Source organism: Vipera ursinii (assembly GCF_947247035.1).
Source record: "Vipera ursinii genome assembly, chromosome: 2".
NCBI lineage: Eukaryota > Metazoa > Chordata > Lepidosauria > Squamata > Viperidae > Vipera > Vipera ursinii.
In genome coordinates this window covers 187,190,789-187,210,340 of record NC_139513.1, presented here as the reverse complement: position 1 = coordinate 187,210,340, position 19,552 = coordinate 187,190,789, and the positions used below count along the sequence as shown (strand labels likewise).

General features: G+C 40.1%; 1 protein-coding gene across 1 annotated transcript in view; it reads right to left on the bottom strand.

Moving 5' to 3' along the window:
* Positions 1–6,151: 6,151 nt before the first annotated feature.
* LOC310636417 (sodium/potassium-transporting ATPase subunit alpha-1) overlaps positions 6,152–19,552 on the bottom strand; it is a 28,694-nt gene continuing 15,293 nt past the window's right edge. Inside the window, exons 8-23 of the mRNA XM_083356225.1 lie at positions 18,787–19,055; positions 18,480–18,678; positions 16,005–16,114; positions 14,934–15,068; positions 14,497–14,689; positions 13,845–14,020; positions 13,529–13,665; positions 12,429–12,579; positions 11,541–11,709; positions 11,047–11,201; positions 10,723–10,846; positions 7,758–7,903; positions 7,501–7,631; positions 7,242–7,343; positions 6,911–7,002; positions 6,152–6,447 (exon numbers count right to left, since the gene is read on the bottom strand). Coding sequence (XP_083212351.1) covers positions 6,419–6,447; positions 6,911–7,002; positions 7,242–7,343; positions 7,501–7,631; positions 7,758–7,903; positions 10,723–10,846; positions 11,047–11,201; positions 11,541–11,709; positions 12,429–12,579; positions 13,529–13,665; positions 13,845–14,020; positions 14,497–14,689; positions 14,934–15,068; positions 16,005–16,114; positions 18,480–18,678; positions 18,787–19,055 — 2,318 coding nt within the window. The 3' untranslated portion in view covers positions 6,152–6,418. The remainder of the gene's footprint in view (positions 6,448–6,910; positions 7,003–7,241; positions 7,344–7,500; positions 7,632–7,757; positions 7,904–10,722; positions 10,847–11,046; positions 11,202–11,540; positions 11,710–12,428; positions 12,580–13,528; positions 13,666–13,844; positions 14,021–14,496; positions 14,690–14,933; positions 15,069–16,004; positions 16,115–18,479; positions 18,679–18,786; positions 19,056–19,552) is intronic.

The window sequence follows — 19,552 nt, the reverse complement described above, 5'->3', positions numbered from 1 at the left end:
AAACAGATTATTATGAAATCTGGAACAAATTGTATAATTGTTTGGGGGAAAATAGATGGAAAAACTCTCTGATTCAGCAAAACACATTGATCAAGAAAGATACTGGTCAAAGGAAAAACATTAAAGTGAAAATTAAGAATATAGATGATGGGATCTATTAGAGAGAATACTTAAAAAAAGAAACATTTGTTTGAATATGTGGATTATGGATTATAGAAACCAAATGAGGACCCAGATTGTTGGGGGCAATAAGCTGACTTTGTAATAATGCCGCTTGGGGGGGGGGCGAAAGCCCTAATAAGCAGGCATATACATAGAATGAAGGCTATTGCTAAGCACATTGATTTGTGCTTAAATTGTAAGCCACCCTGAGTCTTCGGAGAAGGGCGGGATATAAATGGGATTAAAAATAAATAAATAAAATAAAATTGTTAATGATTTCTCTTTACAAATGTAAACCCAGCAAACACACTGTTAACCAACTATTATGTGACTCATGTTTTAAAAAATCAATAAAACTTATGAAAAAAAGAATAAGATTGTCAGATTAATATGATCTCTTTTTATGACTGAGTGATTAGTTTGATGGGCCAAGTGAAGACTGGTTGTAGCATAACCTAGCATAACCTGATCTCATTTTGACAGAGTTTTTCATTATATGCTTGTGGACAAGTTGTATAAATAGAAGATGGCATTTCTTTGAAGAATAAAGGGGAGAGTATGTGCAAAGGAAACCAAACTATGTGCAGACTAAGGCAGCTTGGGAGAGGTAATACTGTAGTTCTTTTGTACTCTGTAGCAATACAGCCACATTTGGAGCTCTGTACTGTATCCCGTTCTGACCACAGCCCTTTAAAACAGAGGTGGACAATCTAAAAGGATTATCTATGTAGAAGAATGACAGGAGAGCCACCAGAATGATACATAGCCTACAAATCCAATGAAGAACCATTAAAATAACAGAGCATGTAGCTTGGAATAGAGAAAACTGAGGGGGCATGTGATAGCAGTCTACAACTGTCAAAGAGGCTGATACATGCAAAATGAGGGCAAGGACCTGTTCTCTCTTGGAACCAAGCGCAAAACAATAGATTGATTTTTTTAAAAGGAGATTAAGTCTGACCTTTAGGGGAAATTTCCTTCCTATAACCACCAGTAAAGCACTGGAACTCCCTGACTGGAGCTTTTCAAGTGGAGCTGGATGGCAACCTATTGGGAATGAGTTAGTGGATTTCTGCAGGGGACTGGAATAGATGAACTATCAGATCCTTTCATGTTAGATTCTCTTTCTATTTAGGACTATGCATTAACTTTCCATAATTGTACTCTTGTGCCTAAAGACTGATTTTGTTTCAAGGGTCTCATTTTTGCTTTAAAAGGCTTCCTGACCCTAGGAATTCTGAAATGACCATATAAACCTAACCTTCTGTGAGAATTTGCCTAGAAGCCTTGCACTAGCTAGTTTCAAAATTTCTCTCTCCAATATACTGTAAGGACTCGCAAGTCTGATGAAACCACTTGTTCATTCCACTCATTCCAAAACTCTGAAGATCTACCTGCTGGCCTGTTAAAATTAGGAAGAAATCCAGCACCAAAGTAAAGCATTTCCTTTGCCTGGGTTACCACTGTATGTGCTTGGAGACTAGTAGTGCCCTTCTCAGCTCTAACAAGGAGGGAGACCTTGTCTTTGTGTCCCACTGAGGAGGTCAGTCCTAGCATTGGGGACTGCCAGCTCCATGCACAACCAAGTGTGTATTGACTTTGTGAGGGAAGGTGGTGTGGAGCATGAGGCCAAGTCATCTGATCCCTAACTGACCTATTCTTCTAAATTGTATCCTTGAAGCATGGCAACAAGCAGCTTGATTGAGGTACAGAAAAGAACAAAGTTCTTTGTCTAGTAAGAACAAAGGCTTTTCCTGTGAGGAGGCGGCTTCCCATCACCACACAGAGATCAGCTGGCCGGCAATTTGTTGTACAGCAATTCCTCAAGGCATCATCAGTGAAAGGCAGAAAGGTTAGGAAAGCTTTTGAGATGTAGAATGAGCAAAGACATCCCCGTTTTTAATGTCTTTATTTTCCTGTTGTTCCTTGCCTACCTACCCCTCTCTCCTTATTTTGAATTTGGGGAGATACTGCAGATACCTTGAAAAAAATGTCAGCTCTAAAATTCTTAATTTTCAAGTGTATAGAACACATATGTGTATACATTAAATGCTCTCATACAAAATGCCATGCAACTTCTCTTTAGCTTTCAGTCAACTGTAATTATTTCCCAGACTTTGTGCCATCTACTTCCTGTAGGAATCCAAATTAAAGCAATCTTGGCTTCTCTATGTAATAGCTAGTGAGGGTGGGCCCATCTTCCATCTAGATCAGGGCTTTTCAACCAGTGGTATGAGTACCATCTGTGGTACATTGGCACCTGGCAGGGGGTATGCGGCCATCCTAGAGAAGTGGTAGCGGGGGAGGGGAATGAGCTGAACCGGTGGCAGCACCGCACAAGCCTGAGCGAGAGATGGCTGGAGCTGCAGGGCTGTCAGGGCTCAGCGGAAGCACCAGGATCAGCACCAGGCTCCAGTTGGAGCTCGGGGCTGATTCTGATTCTGAGCCCAGAAGAAATGCCAATCAGCTGGAATGTTGCAGCATCCCCAGGCCCTTGTGATTTACATTCAGATGCTTGGCAAATGATTCATATTTATGATGGTCAGTGTCCCAGGGTCATGTGAAGTGACCAAAACCTGCTGCAACCACCCAAGAGAGAGGGGGGGAAATAAAAACCAAACTCCCCCCACTCCACCCCCGCTGCCAATCCTCAACAGAAATGCTCACAACAATGAAAACCTCGGACAGGAGGAAGAGTGCCGCCAGGAGGGCAGGCAGGCAGCTGTCCTGCTCGGATGTGGCTTGGGGGGCACTTTTTTCAGTGCCATTGTAACTTCAGTCACTAAGTGAACTGTTGTAAGTCGAAGACTATCTGTACTTCATCACTTTTTTCCTTTTGGGGGGGGGGTGTCATCAGGTTTTTGACACCTTGCTAGGCGACTGGTGGTAGTCAGATGTTGCCATATCCTAAAAGTGGTACAATGGGTGAAAAGGTTGAAAAGCCCTGATCTAGATGTTTTCACTTCTGCTTTTCTAAACCTATAAAAAATACCATTACTCCTTGTCTTGCATTTTGGAATCAATTCCTAATTCCTTCTGTCTGAGCAGTTTATAATTGTTCAAATCCCTGCTTTACTTATATGAATTAATTTTTCCTTTTCCAGTTTTCCAGTTTCACAAACTGGATAGAGGTTCACCTACCACTGAGAAGTTCCTTTAGAAGTTTAGCTTGCAATTTATCCAAAAGTGGAACTTGTCTACGGTAAATACAGATTCTCTTATCATCCAACATGAGCATCATCCCTTCAATTTTTTAAAACTGTTTAGTTCAGCACATGCCTTTTGTGGAAGATTGTTCCATACTAAAAGCTAAGGATAACCTATTATTTTGCCATTTACAGTGAGCAGCTTCTTTTATTTTAAACATAACTTTAAAAAGCCTTTTATATTGTTTGCATTAACCCCAGCTTGTCCTTAAATTTTCCTGTTATCTTCTCTATAACTCTTGAGCAACTTATATTCATTCGTGGTGAAACACAAGTTTGACCTTATGGATGTGTCCTTTTTGATTTCCTGTAATTGAATCAGAGATGGAAGGCTCATCAGAGGTCATCTAATCCAACTGTCTGCATCCTCCCTTAGGATGTGCTAAAACATTTTAGATAGCCACCAAGTCTATTTTTCAAGGCCCAGACCGCTTCATAATGTAATCTATTCCGTTGGTTAACAGATCTTACCAATAGGAGATGTCTGCTATAGAAAGTGAAGCTATCTCCCTGTATTTCAACCCATTGCTAGGGAAACAGAGAATAAGCCCACTCCCTCTATTACATGACAATCCTTGAAGCTTCTGAATGTTGTTGCTGCCAGACCAAACTTTTAACTGCTCTTTATGTTGATTTCTAGTTCCCTATCTTGATAACTGTTCCCTCTTAACTTGCTCTAATCTGTCATTTTTTAAAAATATTTGGTGCCCAGAACTCAACAAAGTTTCCACAGTGGCCTTGATTAAGGGAGAATACAATGGAGCAGTTGCTTCCCAAAATAGTTTGTCTTTTCAGTAGCTGCATCACACTGATGGCTCATCTTTAGCTTGTTCTATTTAAACCCTACATCCTTTTCATGTTTATCCTACCAAACTAGTTTTTTTTAATTTATGTATTTACTTGCATCCCACCTTAATATGTTTTACAAATAACTCAAGGTGGTGAACATATCCAACACATCTTTCTTCTATTTTCCCCTCAACAACCCTATGAGGTGACTTGGGCTGAGAGTTTTCCCTATCTTGTGGCTTTATTTTTTAGTTACGATGACGGACTTTGTATTTCTCAAGTTCCCTACTGTTCACGTTGGCTCACTTTTCAAGGCTGTTAGATAAATTAGTCTGGCATTTATTTGTGATGAACTCCTGTTGGCTTTTATTGATTCATTCATGTTGATGCATTCCTATCCATGTGCTCACAAATGTTCCAACAATCTATTAAAAAACGTGCCAGTATCAATGTCAAGTTGTCGAGTAATTTCCCAAGTCCTCCTTTCTTTTGAAAATAGGGACATTTGTTTTTGCCATCTTACCAGTACTCCAGGCCTACAAAATTATTAACTGTTAGATTCTTCATTAGCATTAGTTCCACATTAAATTGCCACTAAGGCTTTGTTGTAGCGAGACTAGTGGTCTTTCTTCTCCTTCACTGGTGTCTATAGTGTTCAGTTTTAGCTACTTTCCCCATCAGTTTCTTTTGTCATGGAATCCTATTTATTGATGAATTAATTAAAATCCACATTCATGAAAAGATACACATTTGATTAGATCTTTCTAACTTCCAGTATTAACACAGATTTTGTCTCCCAAATTATAGACGTTGCTTTCAATATCCTGCTGCTTCAACAGTGGTACTGTAGCTACCACGGATTGCGGGATTAACACAGAAACCTGCTCTGATTTGACAAATCACATCTTTGTTGCAGAATATTATTAAGATAATCTGAGATCTCCAATCCCATTTTATAAATCCCACCCCAAATCCAATTTATTTTGAACTTGATCTCTTCTTGCTATGGGAAACACGTCTTTAGGCCTATTTTGGTTTCACATATGAGAGATTTGCAAAGTTTGACCAAATGGCATCTTATGCTCATGAAGTTCATACACAGATGTTCTGTTAGCTCTGTATGGCATTCTATAGAGTCACAACAAGAACAAGGAAAAATAGCTACCTGCTGGACAGCTCTGCAGATTTAAGTGGAGAAGTATTGTTGCTTATAAAATGAGGAGTGAAAAGTATCTTAAAATTCATTACTATGACTTGCTGATCTTCCTTTTCTGAAGTACACTTATGATCAGAAAGAGAGTTTATGTTAACTAAGAAGCCAGTTTAACTTATCGGCCTGGAATTTAAGGTGGGGATGACTAATAATACAGGACCTGCATTAAGATGCTCAACAGCAAGGCCCAAGCAAGAAACACTGTTTATGCAAACCAATTTGTCTCGATAGACCTTCACTTTGTTTCGGAATACCTACTATCAACATCCAATTAGGATAGGGCATCCGCACTGTCCATTTTGCTGCCATTAAAAGGTAAAGGTTCCCCCGCACATGCGTGCTAGTCGTTTCCAACTCTAGGTGCCAGTGCTCATCTCCGTTTCAAAGCCGAAGAGCCAGCGCTTGTCCGAGGACGTCTCCGTGGTCATGTGGCCGGCATGACTAGACGCCAAAGACGCACGGAACGCTGTTACCTTCCCACCGTAGTGGTCCCTATTTTTCTACTTGCATTTTTACGTGCTTTCGAACTGCTAGGTTGGCAGAAGCTGGGACGAGTAACAGGCGCTCACTCTGTTATGAGGCACTCGGGATTCAATCCGCCAAACTGCCGACCTTCTGATCGACAAGCTCAGCGTCCTAACCCACTGAGCCACCGCGTCCCTATTTGCTGCCATTATGTATCCTTTAAAGAAACCTCAAAAGCCTCCTGACTCTGGTCTACTTTTCTTGCCTTTTAAGCTGTTTACCCACCTTCTGAATTACTATGAATAAGAGAGACAGATTCCTCTTCTGATCCATCTTTATTTGTAAAAGTCCAGATATAAAATCTTAACATTTCTTTAAAAAACCTGAAAAGGCACATTTAAAAACTATTGTATTTTCCACCCCAAAGCCTGGACTATATTAACCACTACCCATTTTTTCCATTGCATTATTCTTCTTGCGCTCTCAGTTGCTTTCATCCTCCAAAGTTTCCCTCTTCCTGCATTTCAGGAGCAAAAGAACGGAAGGATGTCAAGAGTGCAACTACCTCTGGTCCAGCAGTCCTTTAGTAATAGGTTTCTTTTTCCACCCAGCCTACAGAGGAGAAAAACAAAGACGTCAAGTTGTATATGCCATTATTTAAATATCAGATTAATCCTTGTTATATAAAAAAATTAGAGAACACACAATACTGCGCTCTGAAAGCACAGGTGGATAAGTTAACTATGTGTTATAATGTAAATTCATGCCACCTGGCCTTCCAAAGATACTAAAAGGAACCTGTCTCATTCATAACATTTACTATTATTATTATAAAATATATTTATGTTTCCCATCTGAATCCTTACATAGCTTTCTAGAGCAACACAATGAGTCTATGATACCCTAGAATAGGCATGTCAAACTCGCAATGTCACGTGACATTGCGCGACATATCACGACTTTTTCCCCATTGCTGGCAATGGGGTGGGCACGGTTATGGCATGACGCATCCAGCCTGTGGGCCAGCAGTTTGACATGCCTGCCCTAGAAGATCGTTGAGTAAATAGTTGCTCACCTCCAGGGCTGCGTCTGAGGATTAATTTTCTTACTTCATCATAGACAAAGATGAGGAGAGAATAAGGGAAGGCACAAAACCACCATGAAGGCCTGCAAGGTTAGAAAAACAGTTGTAATACATAGCTGTACGACATAATTGATGGCTAGCAAAAACTCAGAGGCTTCAAAAACAAGAATGAACATATAATTCAGAGGAAGCCCAGATGCCTTTAATGCATCACTGAATTAAAAATGATCAAAATTATGTTAAATCCAGTAATAGCAACTGAGGAATAAATGAGCTAATTATCAACTTCAAAGATCAAGCATTAGTCAGGTTTATTACTTACTTCAGTGGGTACATTCTCAAGGCAACATCCATTCCTGGGCAGTAAGAGAGGAAGGCAGCAAGAGCAGTTTCTTCAAAGAGACCAAATATTAGGATCTTGTTCCTGTGGAAGCATTGAGAGATCAAAGTTGATCTTGCAGACTTTTCAGCTTGCAAACATTTCTCAAGGCTGCTGGCCTACATTATTTCCAAATTGTGTAATATTCAACAAGGAAGGGGCCATAGAGAAAAAATGCCCTTGTTAAGAGTCTGCTACTTACTTCATTCCTTGCTGGAAGACAGAATTCCTTCTGGTCTTACAGATAACCAAGTCTGCCCACTGTACCACCACTATGCTGACAAAGAATGATGTGTGGCAAGTGAATTCTACAATTTTCCTTTGCTCGTAAGTCTAAAGATTAAGAGGAAAAGAATCGGTTATTGGGCTTCCTCTTTACTGCCAATGAAACAAAGATCCAATGGGCATGGGGTTTAATAATGTCTGGTAGTAGTCCCCTCAAGCTAAAGAGAAACTCACCCACTGCTGTCCATAGCTGTCCTCCACATCATTTACCCATCGGTCATCCCACATCACTCTAATCCCCAGTAAGGACGATGGCAAGAAGCCATTTTCTGCGAGGATTACAAAGTATGTGAAGAAGCCCCCCAAGGCCTGGATCATCCCTAAACAAATAGACAGAGGTCAACAAATGTTAGCAGTACTTTCGGAACCCACATTCCAAAAACACTGGGTGTCTATTTTGTGTATTATTTTAAACCGTCTCATGAAACTGAAAATATCTCACCATCTTCCAATTAACATAAGCGGGAATCATTTTTGTAGTACAGATTTATTCAAATGATCTATTTGCTTTTAACAACTTATTAAGGATGAAATATTGGCTACTGCTGTACTGATCTTTGTGAAAAAATATACAAAAGCTACTGCAACTTTCCAAATTCCAGCGAAGTCTATCTTCATTATGTCAAAAGACTATAGTTTTGCTAAAGTCTTTTGCACAATGTAACTGTACAGAGGGCCATTCCAGGAAGTACTGCCCTCTTAAAAGCACCTGCCACCCAGCTGTTAACCCCTGGTCCAACATCCAGTTGCTTCTCATTTATCCCCCTGGGTTTCTTATTTATACTCACCTTTTCCACTGAAGAATTCACCTGCCCTTTCCCTAGTTGTACAATACAATGTACCTTCTTTTGCAGTTTCCCTTAATAGTGTTAGCTCTTAATATTATTAGCACACTAAACTTCTACAGTATACAGGTCATGATTAAGAAGCCTCCTTATCAGCCACAATTCTGCTATTAGATAACTAGACTGCTATTAGCAATTGTAGTTTTTCATGTGAGAAGTCCAAGAATGCACACCTTCCCTAGCATGTGAGGAAATACAGTGTGTTGCATGCCTTATCAGTAGAAACTGATCTCTGAAAACTAGTCCAGACATATTTCCACAGCTGTGGCATCAAATTTCAAGGTGATGTAAGCCACATTCTATATGTGAGATTAGAAAATTTGTCACAGTGGATAATGGGGGTTCACTGTTTCCCAGTCTTCCCCAGTTAATTTCTAACATGCAAAATATAACTTGGGGGAGGGGAAGAAAAAAACATACATAAGAGAAATGCAGAATACAGGGAGTGCAGAATTTATTTTTTTATTTATTTTATTTTTATTACATTTATATCCCGCCCTTCTCCGAAGACTCAGGGCGGCTTACAAGCTTAGCAGAATTATTAGGCAAGTTGTATTTTTGAGGATTAATTTTATTATTGAACAACAACCATGTTCTCAATGAACCCAAAAAACTCATTAATATCAAAGCTGAATATTTTTGGAAGTAGTTTTTAGTTTGTTTTTAGTTATAGCTATTTTAGGGGGATATCTGTGTGTGCAGGTGACTATTACTGTGCATAATTATTAGGCAACTTAACAAAAACAAATATATACCCATTTCAATTATTTATTTTTACCAGTGAAACCAATATAACATCTCAACATTCACAAATATACATTTCTGACATTCAAAAACATAACAAAAACAAATCAGTGACCAATATAGCCACCTTTCTTTGCAAGGACACTCAAAAGCCTGCCATCCATGGATTCTGTCAGTGTTTTGATCTGTTCACCATCAACATTGCGTGCAGCAGCAACCACAGCCTCCCAGACACTGTTCAGAGGTGTACTGTTTTCCCTCCTTGTAAATCTCACATTTGATGATGGACCACAGGTTCTCAATGGGGTTCAGATCAGGTGAACAAGGAGGCCATGTCATTAGATTTCCTTCTTATACCCTTTCTTGCCAGCCACGCTGTGGAGTACTTGGACGCGTGTGATGGAGCATTGTCCTGCATGAAAATCATGTTTTTCTTGAAGGATGCAGACTTCTTCCTGTACCACTGCTTGAAGAAGGTGTCTTCCAGAAACTGGCAGTAGGACTGGGAGTTGAGCTTGACTCCATCCTCAACCCGAAAAGGCCCCACAAGCTCATCTTTGATGATACCAGCCCAAACCAGTACTCCACCTCCACCTTGCTGGCGTCTGAGTCGGACTGGAGCTCTCTGCCCTTTACCAATCCAGCCACGGGCCCATCCATCTGGCCCATCAAGACTCACTCTCATTTCATCAGTCCATAAAACCTTAGAAAAATCAGTCTTGAGATATTTCTTGGCCCAGTCTTGACGTTTCAGCTTGTGTGTCTTGTTCAGTGGTGGTCGTCTTTCAGCCTTTCTTACCTTGGCCATGTCTCTGAGTATTGCACACCTTGTGCTTTTGGGCACTCCAGTGATGTTGCAGCTCTGAAATATGGCCAAACTGGTGGCAAGTGGCATCTTGGCAGCTGCACGCTTGACTTTTCTCAGTTCATGGGCAGTTATTTTGCGCCTTGGTTTCTCCACACGCTTCTTGCGACCCTGTTGACTATTTTGAATGAAACGCTTGATTGTTCGATGATCACGCTTCAGAAGCTTTGCAATTTTAAGAGTGCTGCATCCCTCTGCAAGATATCTCACTATTTTTGACTTTTCTGAGCCTGTCAAGTCCTTCTTTTGACCCATTTTGCCAAAGGAAAGGAAGTTGCCTAATAATTATGCACACCTGATACAGGGTGTTGATGTCATTAGACCACACCCCTTCTCATTACAGAGATGCACATCACCTAATATGCTTAATTGGTAGTAGGCTTTCGAGCCTATACAGCTTGGAGTAAGACAACATGCATAAAGAGGATGATGTGGTCAAAATACTCATTTGCCTAATAATTCTGCACTCCCTGTAGTTCAAATGGCATGTCCTGAATCTATTTTAGATTTTATGTTAATTCTTCCAACTTTCCTCCTTACCTTTCATTAAAAGAATGCAATACTTTTTCTGTCAACTTTTCCCCATGTAAAGCATTTTGCTAGACTTCCGAGCATTTGCCCTTCCATAAAAAACTGCCATCTCTATTCACCCCAAAGAGGTACAGGCGGGTACCTCTCCACTTACCAATCTGACCATATGCCATGCTAATCAGCCTTTCGTTTACCAGTTTGTCTGTCTTGGGGTTTCTGGGCTGTCTCTTCATAATGTCACTTTCTGCTTGCTCATATGCCAGAGATATTGCAGGAACCTTTGGAGCAGGAAAGAGAAGTTGCAGAATTAAATTAAGCTTCACAGACTGTAAGCTGATTCATATATGAATCAGTATCATCCACACTGAATGAGCATTTGGCCTCACTGTGAACATTGTGCAACAGAAATATACTGTATGTCTCATTCTGTGGGGTTGGGGGGGGTTAGTTGCAATATTAATAAATAAATTTTACTAACCATATCAGTGCCTAAGTCAATGCATAAGATAGTGACTGTCCCCAGCGGTAGGGGGATGTTGGCAATTATGAAGATAAGGAAAGGCGTAATCTCAGGAATGTTACTGGTCAAAGTATAGGCAATGGATTTCTTCAGATTATCAAAAATCAGGCGACCTAAAAATAAAGAGCACTTTAAAACAAAAGATTGTCATATACTTGAGGCCAACCTTCCTTCCTGCCCAAACTCCTTAGAATACAAAATTTAATTCACTTTAATGAAAAAAGATGAGGAAAAATCCTCTGTAGCAGAGCATACATTAATAAAAGGCAGATGGAAATTTAGCCAACTGACAAGTGGAGAACGTGTCTACTTTTCCAAGTACCAAACAGCAAGTTTTACATTCTTGTATAAACAAACACAGTTCCACATAGAATTTGGAGACTTGGAATATAATATGGAAGAAGAGGAAGGAGACAAGTTCTTTAATTTAGAAAACTGAGCTAAGTATTTACCTTCTTCAACTCCAGTAACAATGGAAGCAAAGTTGTCATCTAGTAAAATCATGTCAGCTGCCTGTTTAGAGACATCTGACCCAGCAATGCCCATAGCAACACCAATGTCTGCCTTTTTCAAAGCAGGGGAATCGTTCACACCATCTCCAGTGACAGCTACAATAGCACCCTGAAAGATTAAACAAACTCTTTTTTCCAGATACTTTATTTCAAGGACAGCCTAATTTTCCCCCCCTTTATGAGTATGGGAAGGGCACATATTTTCAGTATTAAAGCACAGGACTGACACTGAGAGACCAGACTGAATATTTCAGATATTCTCATCTGAAAAAACCTACTGCCAGACAGTAATGGACCACTGGACATGCAAATATAAAGCAGTGAGGCACCAGGATGTTATACAGAGCAGATCAATGAAGGGGAAAACCCTGCAGATCTGCAGTGGATGGAAATGCAAGAGAGAGATATTTTGGTTATATATTTAAGGCAAGCTTATTAATTAACAATATAATATTACTGAAAGTGTCTAAACAGATACTGGACACCAACTGTCAGGGTTTCATTTTACACTGACAATCAGAAACTGGAGGGGGTAGATCACTTTCAGTCTTTACCATTCTGATGTCTATGGAGATTCTCAGTCATCCAGGTCATGGTTGTCCCAAGGGTGCTTTTTCAAGAGGCAACTGGACTTTGTTCTTCCTTGAAGATGTTTCATTTCTCATCCAAGAAGCTGGACCAGAGCTGAAGTTTCTTGGATGGGAAGTGAAACGTCTTCAGAGAAACACAAGAAAGTCCAGTTCCGTCTTGAAAAAGCACCTTTGAGTTTACCACTCAGATTTTATATAGAATGGACTGACCAACTTTGCAAGGATCCCCTCTGCTTACCTGCCGTTGGCAGCCTTCTACAATAATAAGCTTCTGTTGTGGAGACGTTCTAGCAAAGACTATTTCAGTATGGTATTTCAGAATATCATCTAGTTGTTCACTGCTCATATCCTTCAAGTCAGACCCATGAATCACACAGGCTTTGGCATCTCTGTAATTTAAAAAATGGTATATTGAAAAGTTGCAGATTATTTCTTCAAACCTTGCTTTCTAATGAAAATAAAGATATCCTTGAAGTTAACTCAGGTTTCAGTGACTGTGCCCGTGCACTTTACTTGGCAATACACTAATAGTGCTTTGCTAATTGCCCTCTTCCAGTATTTTAATTTCCTAATCTAGCCAACAATCCTGAAATTATCAGGTCATGCCCCAACCAAGTATTTGCCAGGGTCCAACAATACTGCTTAGCTTCAGAGATTAGCCCCACATTGCTTTGTGCTGCCATCTAATGAAGCGCTGCTCTCCCAAACCCATTTCACACATTTTTTTTTGTCATGGAAGGAATCGGAGGCTGTTTTTATAGGTAGAACTTGTTTAGTGGCAGACAGCTGCTAAGTACCTGGGAAGCTAAAGGGCAGACTGAAGGCAGGTGGGCCAATGGGACATTCTGCACTGAGGTTAACAGTGGTGATGGCATCTGAGAGGGGGATCGGGGCTGGTGGAAGTTCCTGAGGGAAGGAGTACAGACGAAGAGCCTTGCCCTAGTTGCTCATCCACATTTTATTTCATCTGAAACCTAGGACAGTCAAAGCGGTCCAGGTTTGGGCTCTGCCAAACAGGCTGAACTGAAGAAGGTGGCAGAATCACCATAAAGATTTGTTTGTTCTGGGTTTGAAGCAAACATTTTCACTTTGTGTGTACAAATCCTACTTTGCTTCCAAACCTTCAGAAGGACTCAGCTGCCTAAAACAAATACTGTAAACATCTCTTAATCTGAAAAAAAAAGAAAATACTGAAACCATTTTACTGCTTTACTACTACTATTCCTCATATCCTACCAACAGATATTGTTAAATGCCAGAAAAAAGAAATTAATTAGCAGGATTGCTCCACATTGCTCCCAGAAATGCTCCACATTTTCACTCTAACTGGTCCAATACCTGGGGTTGACCTGGCTGACAGGGATGTTGAGGCGAAGAGCAATATCTTCCACAGTCTCATTTCCCTCGGAGATGATGCCTACACCCTTGGCAATAGCTTTCGCTGTGATGGGATGGTCTCCTGTCACCATAATGACCTACAAAATGAAACAAATCAACCTCACCAAGTGCAGTGAAGACAAGGCCTAGAAGTCTTTTCAAAGGCCACTTGCCTGACCTTTACCTATAAAGCTATCACACATAGCCCCTTTTCAGTTATTTGGCACTGTACTTAGCCTTAAATATTTGAGGGGATAGCTTAGTAATGCGCTTTTACCTTTATTCCGGCACTTCTGCATTTGCCAACAGCATCAGGCACAGCAGCACGAGGAGGATCAATCATAGAAATTAGACCAACAAAACACAGTTTTTCTATAGGGAAGTTCACTTCATCTGTATCAAATTGGAAGTCTTCAGGAAACTGCTCATCAGGCAGAGCCAGGTGACAGAAGCCTAGAAGAAATCCCATTTCTGTTATTTGTAGACAGACTAGGGCAGACATTCAGCAGGGATTATTGATGGTTAAGTTACCCAGTTCTGTTTGGGGAGACTTTTGTGTATTTGACGTGGGCACTTAGGAGGAAAATATTCAGCTAGGCACCCTCTCTGCCACAATATTGCAGCGAGTGCTTGACCATGACATCAAAGCCATACCATCATAAGTGATAGTTCAAGCACTTCTTGCCCATTGGCTAAGTATCTTCATCATATATCCTTACACCCATTTCATGCAATCTCTTGGCTCTAAGGTAAGCCAGCTGGCAATGGAGTCCATAGGGATGGCAGGGAGGAAGGCTGTCAAAAGAGGCAAGATGGTAGCAGAGCAATGTAATAAACACCCCACCACAAGGTCCTATAGAGATCATGGTTGACTGACAGATTATTCTGAGAGAAGAGGAGGCAAACAAGAATTCAGTCAGGCATCTTACCCAGAACTCTCTCCCCCAAGCCTCCCAATTCAAGATAGGCATTTTGAAATGCATCTTTCGCCTCCTCATCCAAGGGAACTTCTTTTCCATGCATCAGGATGGAACTGCAACGGTCAAGAATTCTCTCCGGCGCACCTTTCATCACCAACAGATATCGTGATTCTGACGTGTTTTGATTCATGTGAATTGACAGCTGCATATTTTTAATAACAATGTTAGTTAACTGCTTTTGGACATATTTCATACACTGGTTTGGAATATACCTCACAGATGACAAACAGAGAGCAAAAGAACAGAACCCTCCCAGCCAGAGCTATAATCTGACTGATACATAATTTAGTCTAATTGAGTTTGAGGAAAATAACAACACCCCAACATAAAAGATATTGAATCTGTTCCCAGGGAATGCCTCTGTGCAAAACGCAGGGATTTCTTACTTGGTACTTATTGGTAGAGTTGAATGGGATCTCCACCACTTTGGGGTTCTTCTCCCTCTGTTCCCTGACAGATCCACAGCAAAGTTCAATGCATTTTAGGAGTGCCGATTCAGAAGCATCTCCTGCCACTGCTCTCTATGAAATGACACAGCAGTTCACAATAAGATCTGAAGTCTTTTGAAGGCAAGTCCCCCTCCCTTTCCAAATAAGCTTAATTTTATCAACAAGACATATTTCAGCATTCTGTAAAAGAAAACCAATTAGGTTTCTTATTTTAAAAAAGAGGCTAGTGTTAAGCAGAAACCAACAAAAGTAAATATTTTTGTAGCAATACTGTAAAGAGCAGATAGGCAGGCTTGATAATAATTATAGAGTGGAACAGATTGTGCTCAGCACTAAGAGGGCATAAGCCATCTGTAAATAACTTTTAAAAAACACATGATATCTCAAGTCTCTTTAAGTTCCTTTTACAAGTACTTTCAAGTAGTTAAAATGTAAGTTTCTTACTGCTGCTTGCCTACAAGTACGGTAGTTTGTTTTGCTGATGATACACCAGACCTGTATCATCTGCATCTCATTGAAATTTAAGGCAATCAGGAAGCCATAGAAGAAGCATTATAGGATTGATAAAAGTCATGTGTTTGTTGCAAGCCAAGATCAGGCAGTTTGTCCAGCACTTTGCAAATCACAAAACCTATCCATTTTTCTCAGTTTAGGGGGCATTCATTGTACTGCCCTTCTTGTATCACAGTAAAAACAACAACAAAACTTGTTAGAAGAAACTTTCTTCTGTCACTGGTATAATTTCCAGTAGATTCTTGTTCTATGCACAAATCTGTGAACTAAATTTCCATTCAAGTCTTAATCCTAACCCTAATCAACACTGCATGCCATAAGAACTTATAAATGAGGAAATAATGCTAATATTAAAGATGTTGCAATGTTGCCTTCCTACTAGTAGAAACATTCTATTTTCCAAGATGCCTTTTCTTTATGCTGCTTCACATTAACTGTAAGGCCGCAGAAGGTAGTGTGTGCAGCTATGGCAACTGAACTAAGGAATTTACTCACCTTCAAAATGGGAACATTTTCTTGGTTAGCCTGAAATACAGCCCGGTTACATAGTCCTGCAATTTTGGCTAAAGCAGTCCATGTTGGAGATGTTTTGTCGAAAGAAGCACCTAAAGGGAAGGAACCCATATGTTCTACACAATTCCATGCTCAAATAAGTACACAATTCATTTCCTCTGCCACACTTTCCCCTTGTTTGATTTAAAGCTATCATGCCAGGCACAGTGGAGCAAAGTCCCTCCTATAACATCTTGATTACAAGCTTAGATGCAGAAGATAGATCCCTTCCTGGCTAGCATGGCCCTTAACAATAGCTGTAGGACTTCAGTCTTGATTAACTACCACTTTCTACATCAGACATGTCAAACTCACGAAGTCATGTGATATCACGAGACGTATTGGGACTATTTTGCAATTGCCGGCAATGGGGTAGGCGTGACTTCTGGATGATGCATCCGGCCCACGGGCCAGCAGTTTGACACCCCTGTAGGTGACTTGTGAAAAACTCCCCAAGTAATCATGGTTATATTTGTTTACACCATACATACTTTACTTATCTTTTCTTTTAACAAGTCTGTGAATTTATTTATTTAGTATATGGTATGATGATCCAGGTTGCAATTTTGGTTGGTTACAGTAAAAACAAATGCTAGGCTGCTTATATGAAAATACTTATTACAATAGAAAGAAAATATTTATATAGCTTTTCCCAAAGATACTTTTCCATGAGTCAATTTGACTTTGTTTTTCCTTTGAAGACATTTTGCTTCTCAAAAAAGACCCAGCAGGAGCTCCTCCATAACAGACAAAGAAGAAAACATTAAATGAAACAATGTAGTTATTTCATATGTTGCAGGAATATCAGAAAAGCTCAGGAGGCTCTTCAGCCAGCACAACATATGTACACACTTCAAACCCAAGAATACACTAAGGCAGAGACTTGCCCACACCAAGAATAAAACACCCAGACACAAACTGAGCAAAGTGGTATATGCAGTACAATGCAGTGAGTCATGTGTAGATCTGTACATTGGGTAAACAAAATAACCACTTCATAAACGCATGAGAACAAACCTATCAGGACAAGATTCAGCAGTCCATCTGCATTTAAAAGACAAAGGCCACTCTTTCGAAGACAGCAAAGTTCAAATTTTGGACAGAGAGGACCGCTGGTTTGAAAGAGGGGTCAGAGGCCATCTATGTCAAAATTGAACAGCTCACTCTAAATGAATGGGGAGGGATATGACATCACCTGTCTCCAGTCTACAACGCAGTCCCCCCCCTTTCAGCAGCTCCAAGAAGGCTCCACACCCATTTGCACTACTCAGGTGACCCTGACGACATAAACTCCAGGTGGCCTCAACAACTCTCTAAAAGAAGGCAAATCACCAGCTGTCTGCAAAGACTATAAATCTTTCCATTCCCCACCATCCAGTCAGAGCTGAAGAAGCTTCTTGGATGAGAAGCAAAACATCTTCAAAGGAAAAACAAGAAAGTCCAGTTGTCTCATGGAAAAACATGTTTGGGGCAACTATGACCTGGATGACTAAGAATCTCTATAGTCATTTATATAGCTTCAAAAAATATGGAAAAACACACTGAATAAATCTATTTTATCTCTGTTTTTCCTTTTCAATTAAAAATGTTGGCCAAGCAAAGGATATTTACTGTTATCACTTCCATAGTGCTTTATTAAGAGTTAAACTCATAACTTGATTGTTGTTTCTCATTAATTTTATGGGAAAGGCAGGGGGAATCTACAAAATGTCTCTTCTGCTCCACTGGGAAACAATACACTATTCTTTACAAGGATGAGGATGATTGGGAAAAACCTTGATATTATAAGCCTTCAGAAAACAGGATGAAAAGTATTGCAAATTTGGTGGAGGCTTATATCCAGCTATTTATCCTTTCATTATAGTAACATGGTCCTCTCCTTTGTCCATAAAAGTAGAGAGAAATATGGCAGGATTTCAGAATTAATGGAATTTATAATTTATTTTTTCTCTGCAATTAAACAATCAACAAAATAATACTCTTCAAACGATGATCAACTTTTTTTCAAATATATTTTATGCTTAATATTGTGCTTTAACGTGGGGTTTTCTGTTTTAAAAAACCCTATTCTTAAATGGTTGTTTCAGATGAGTCTGGATCACTGTTCCTCAACCTTGGCAACTTTAACATGGGCTTCAACTCCCAGAATTATCTAGCCAGCATGGCTGGGCTAGCTGGGTAATTCTGGGAGTTGACGTCCACCCATTTTAAAGTTGCCAAGATTGAGAAACACTGATCAAGACTGACTTAAAACATTATGTGAAGCACTGCAAATGTATTCTTTTTGGCTACTGTGGAGACAAAGCAAAGTTTTTACATATGGCTAGAAAGCTAGGCTGCAGGTCTGAACAAGTATTATCTTGACTATTAGCAGAAAGGAATGCCAAATTATCTCTTACAGAGATCAGGCAGGCTTACCACTCTGGTTTTCTGTTGTGTCAGCTTCATGGATTTGGTTATCGAACCACATGTGGGCAACAGTCATGCGGTTCTGGGTCAGGGTGCCTGTTTTGTCAGAACAGATTGTAGAAGTGGAGCCCAGAGTCTCCACAGCTTCTAAGTTCTTCACAAGACAATTCTTACGAGCCATGCGCTTGGCTGTGAGTGTCAGACATACCTACAAAGTGAGGAAAAGGGAGATGAAGGCTGCCTTCCATCACAATCTATATTTCCTCAGATCTTTTATTAAAAACAGAGTGCTAATCTCCTGTTTATGGCAACTTACTGTCACTGTAGCAAGCAGACCCTCAGGGACATTGGCAACAATGATGCCGATAAGAAATATTACAGCTTCTAGCCAAGTGTACTGGAGGATCAATGACAGGATAAAAAAGGAAATACCCAGGAACACAGCCACACCAGTAATGATGTGGATAAAATGCTCAATCTCCGCAGCAATGGGAGTCTGTCCTCCTTCCAACCCAGAAGCCAATGAAGCAATGCGGCCCATCACAGTTCGGTCACCAGTGTTGATGACTACACCACGGGCAGTACCTGAAAATTACAAGAAAGGGTGTAATTAAACTCTTCCTTCTCTCTTTGTTGTGTGCAATGCAGGCATAATACACCATGTGGGCTTTCAGCGCAAACATGTTTCAGTCATCATGTTTCCCAGTCAAGCAGTTCAAAGATATTGCAAATGGTGGTACACTTTTTCATCCCTCATGCATTAAGAGCATTTTATAATCTTTGATTTACTCTTGTTCTTTGTCCTCCTTGCAAAACTTGTTCCCTAATCCATATAGGAATGACAGAAGATTCTTTGACAAAGTTTTCAAGTATAGCTATAGAAATTATGTCCTAGCAATAATACATTCTTGCTTTAGTTCAAAAAGACTTATAAAAAAACAACTGCAGCCACTCTTTACAAATTAACATCCATCAGTTCTAATATGTGCTAATAGAAGACATGCTTTGCCAAGATGTTTCCTAATTTCTCCTTGAACAATCTATCATTTCTAGATCTGAGAACTGCTGTAATCCTACCAGCC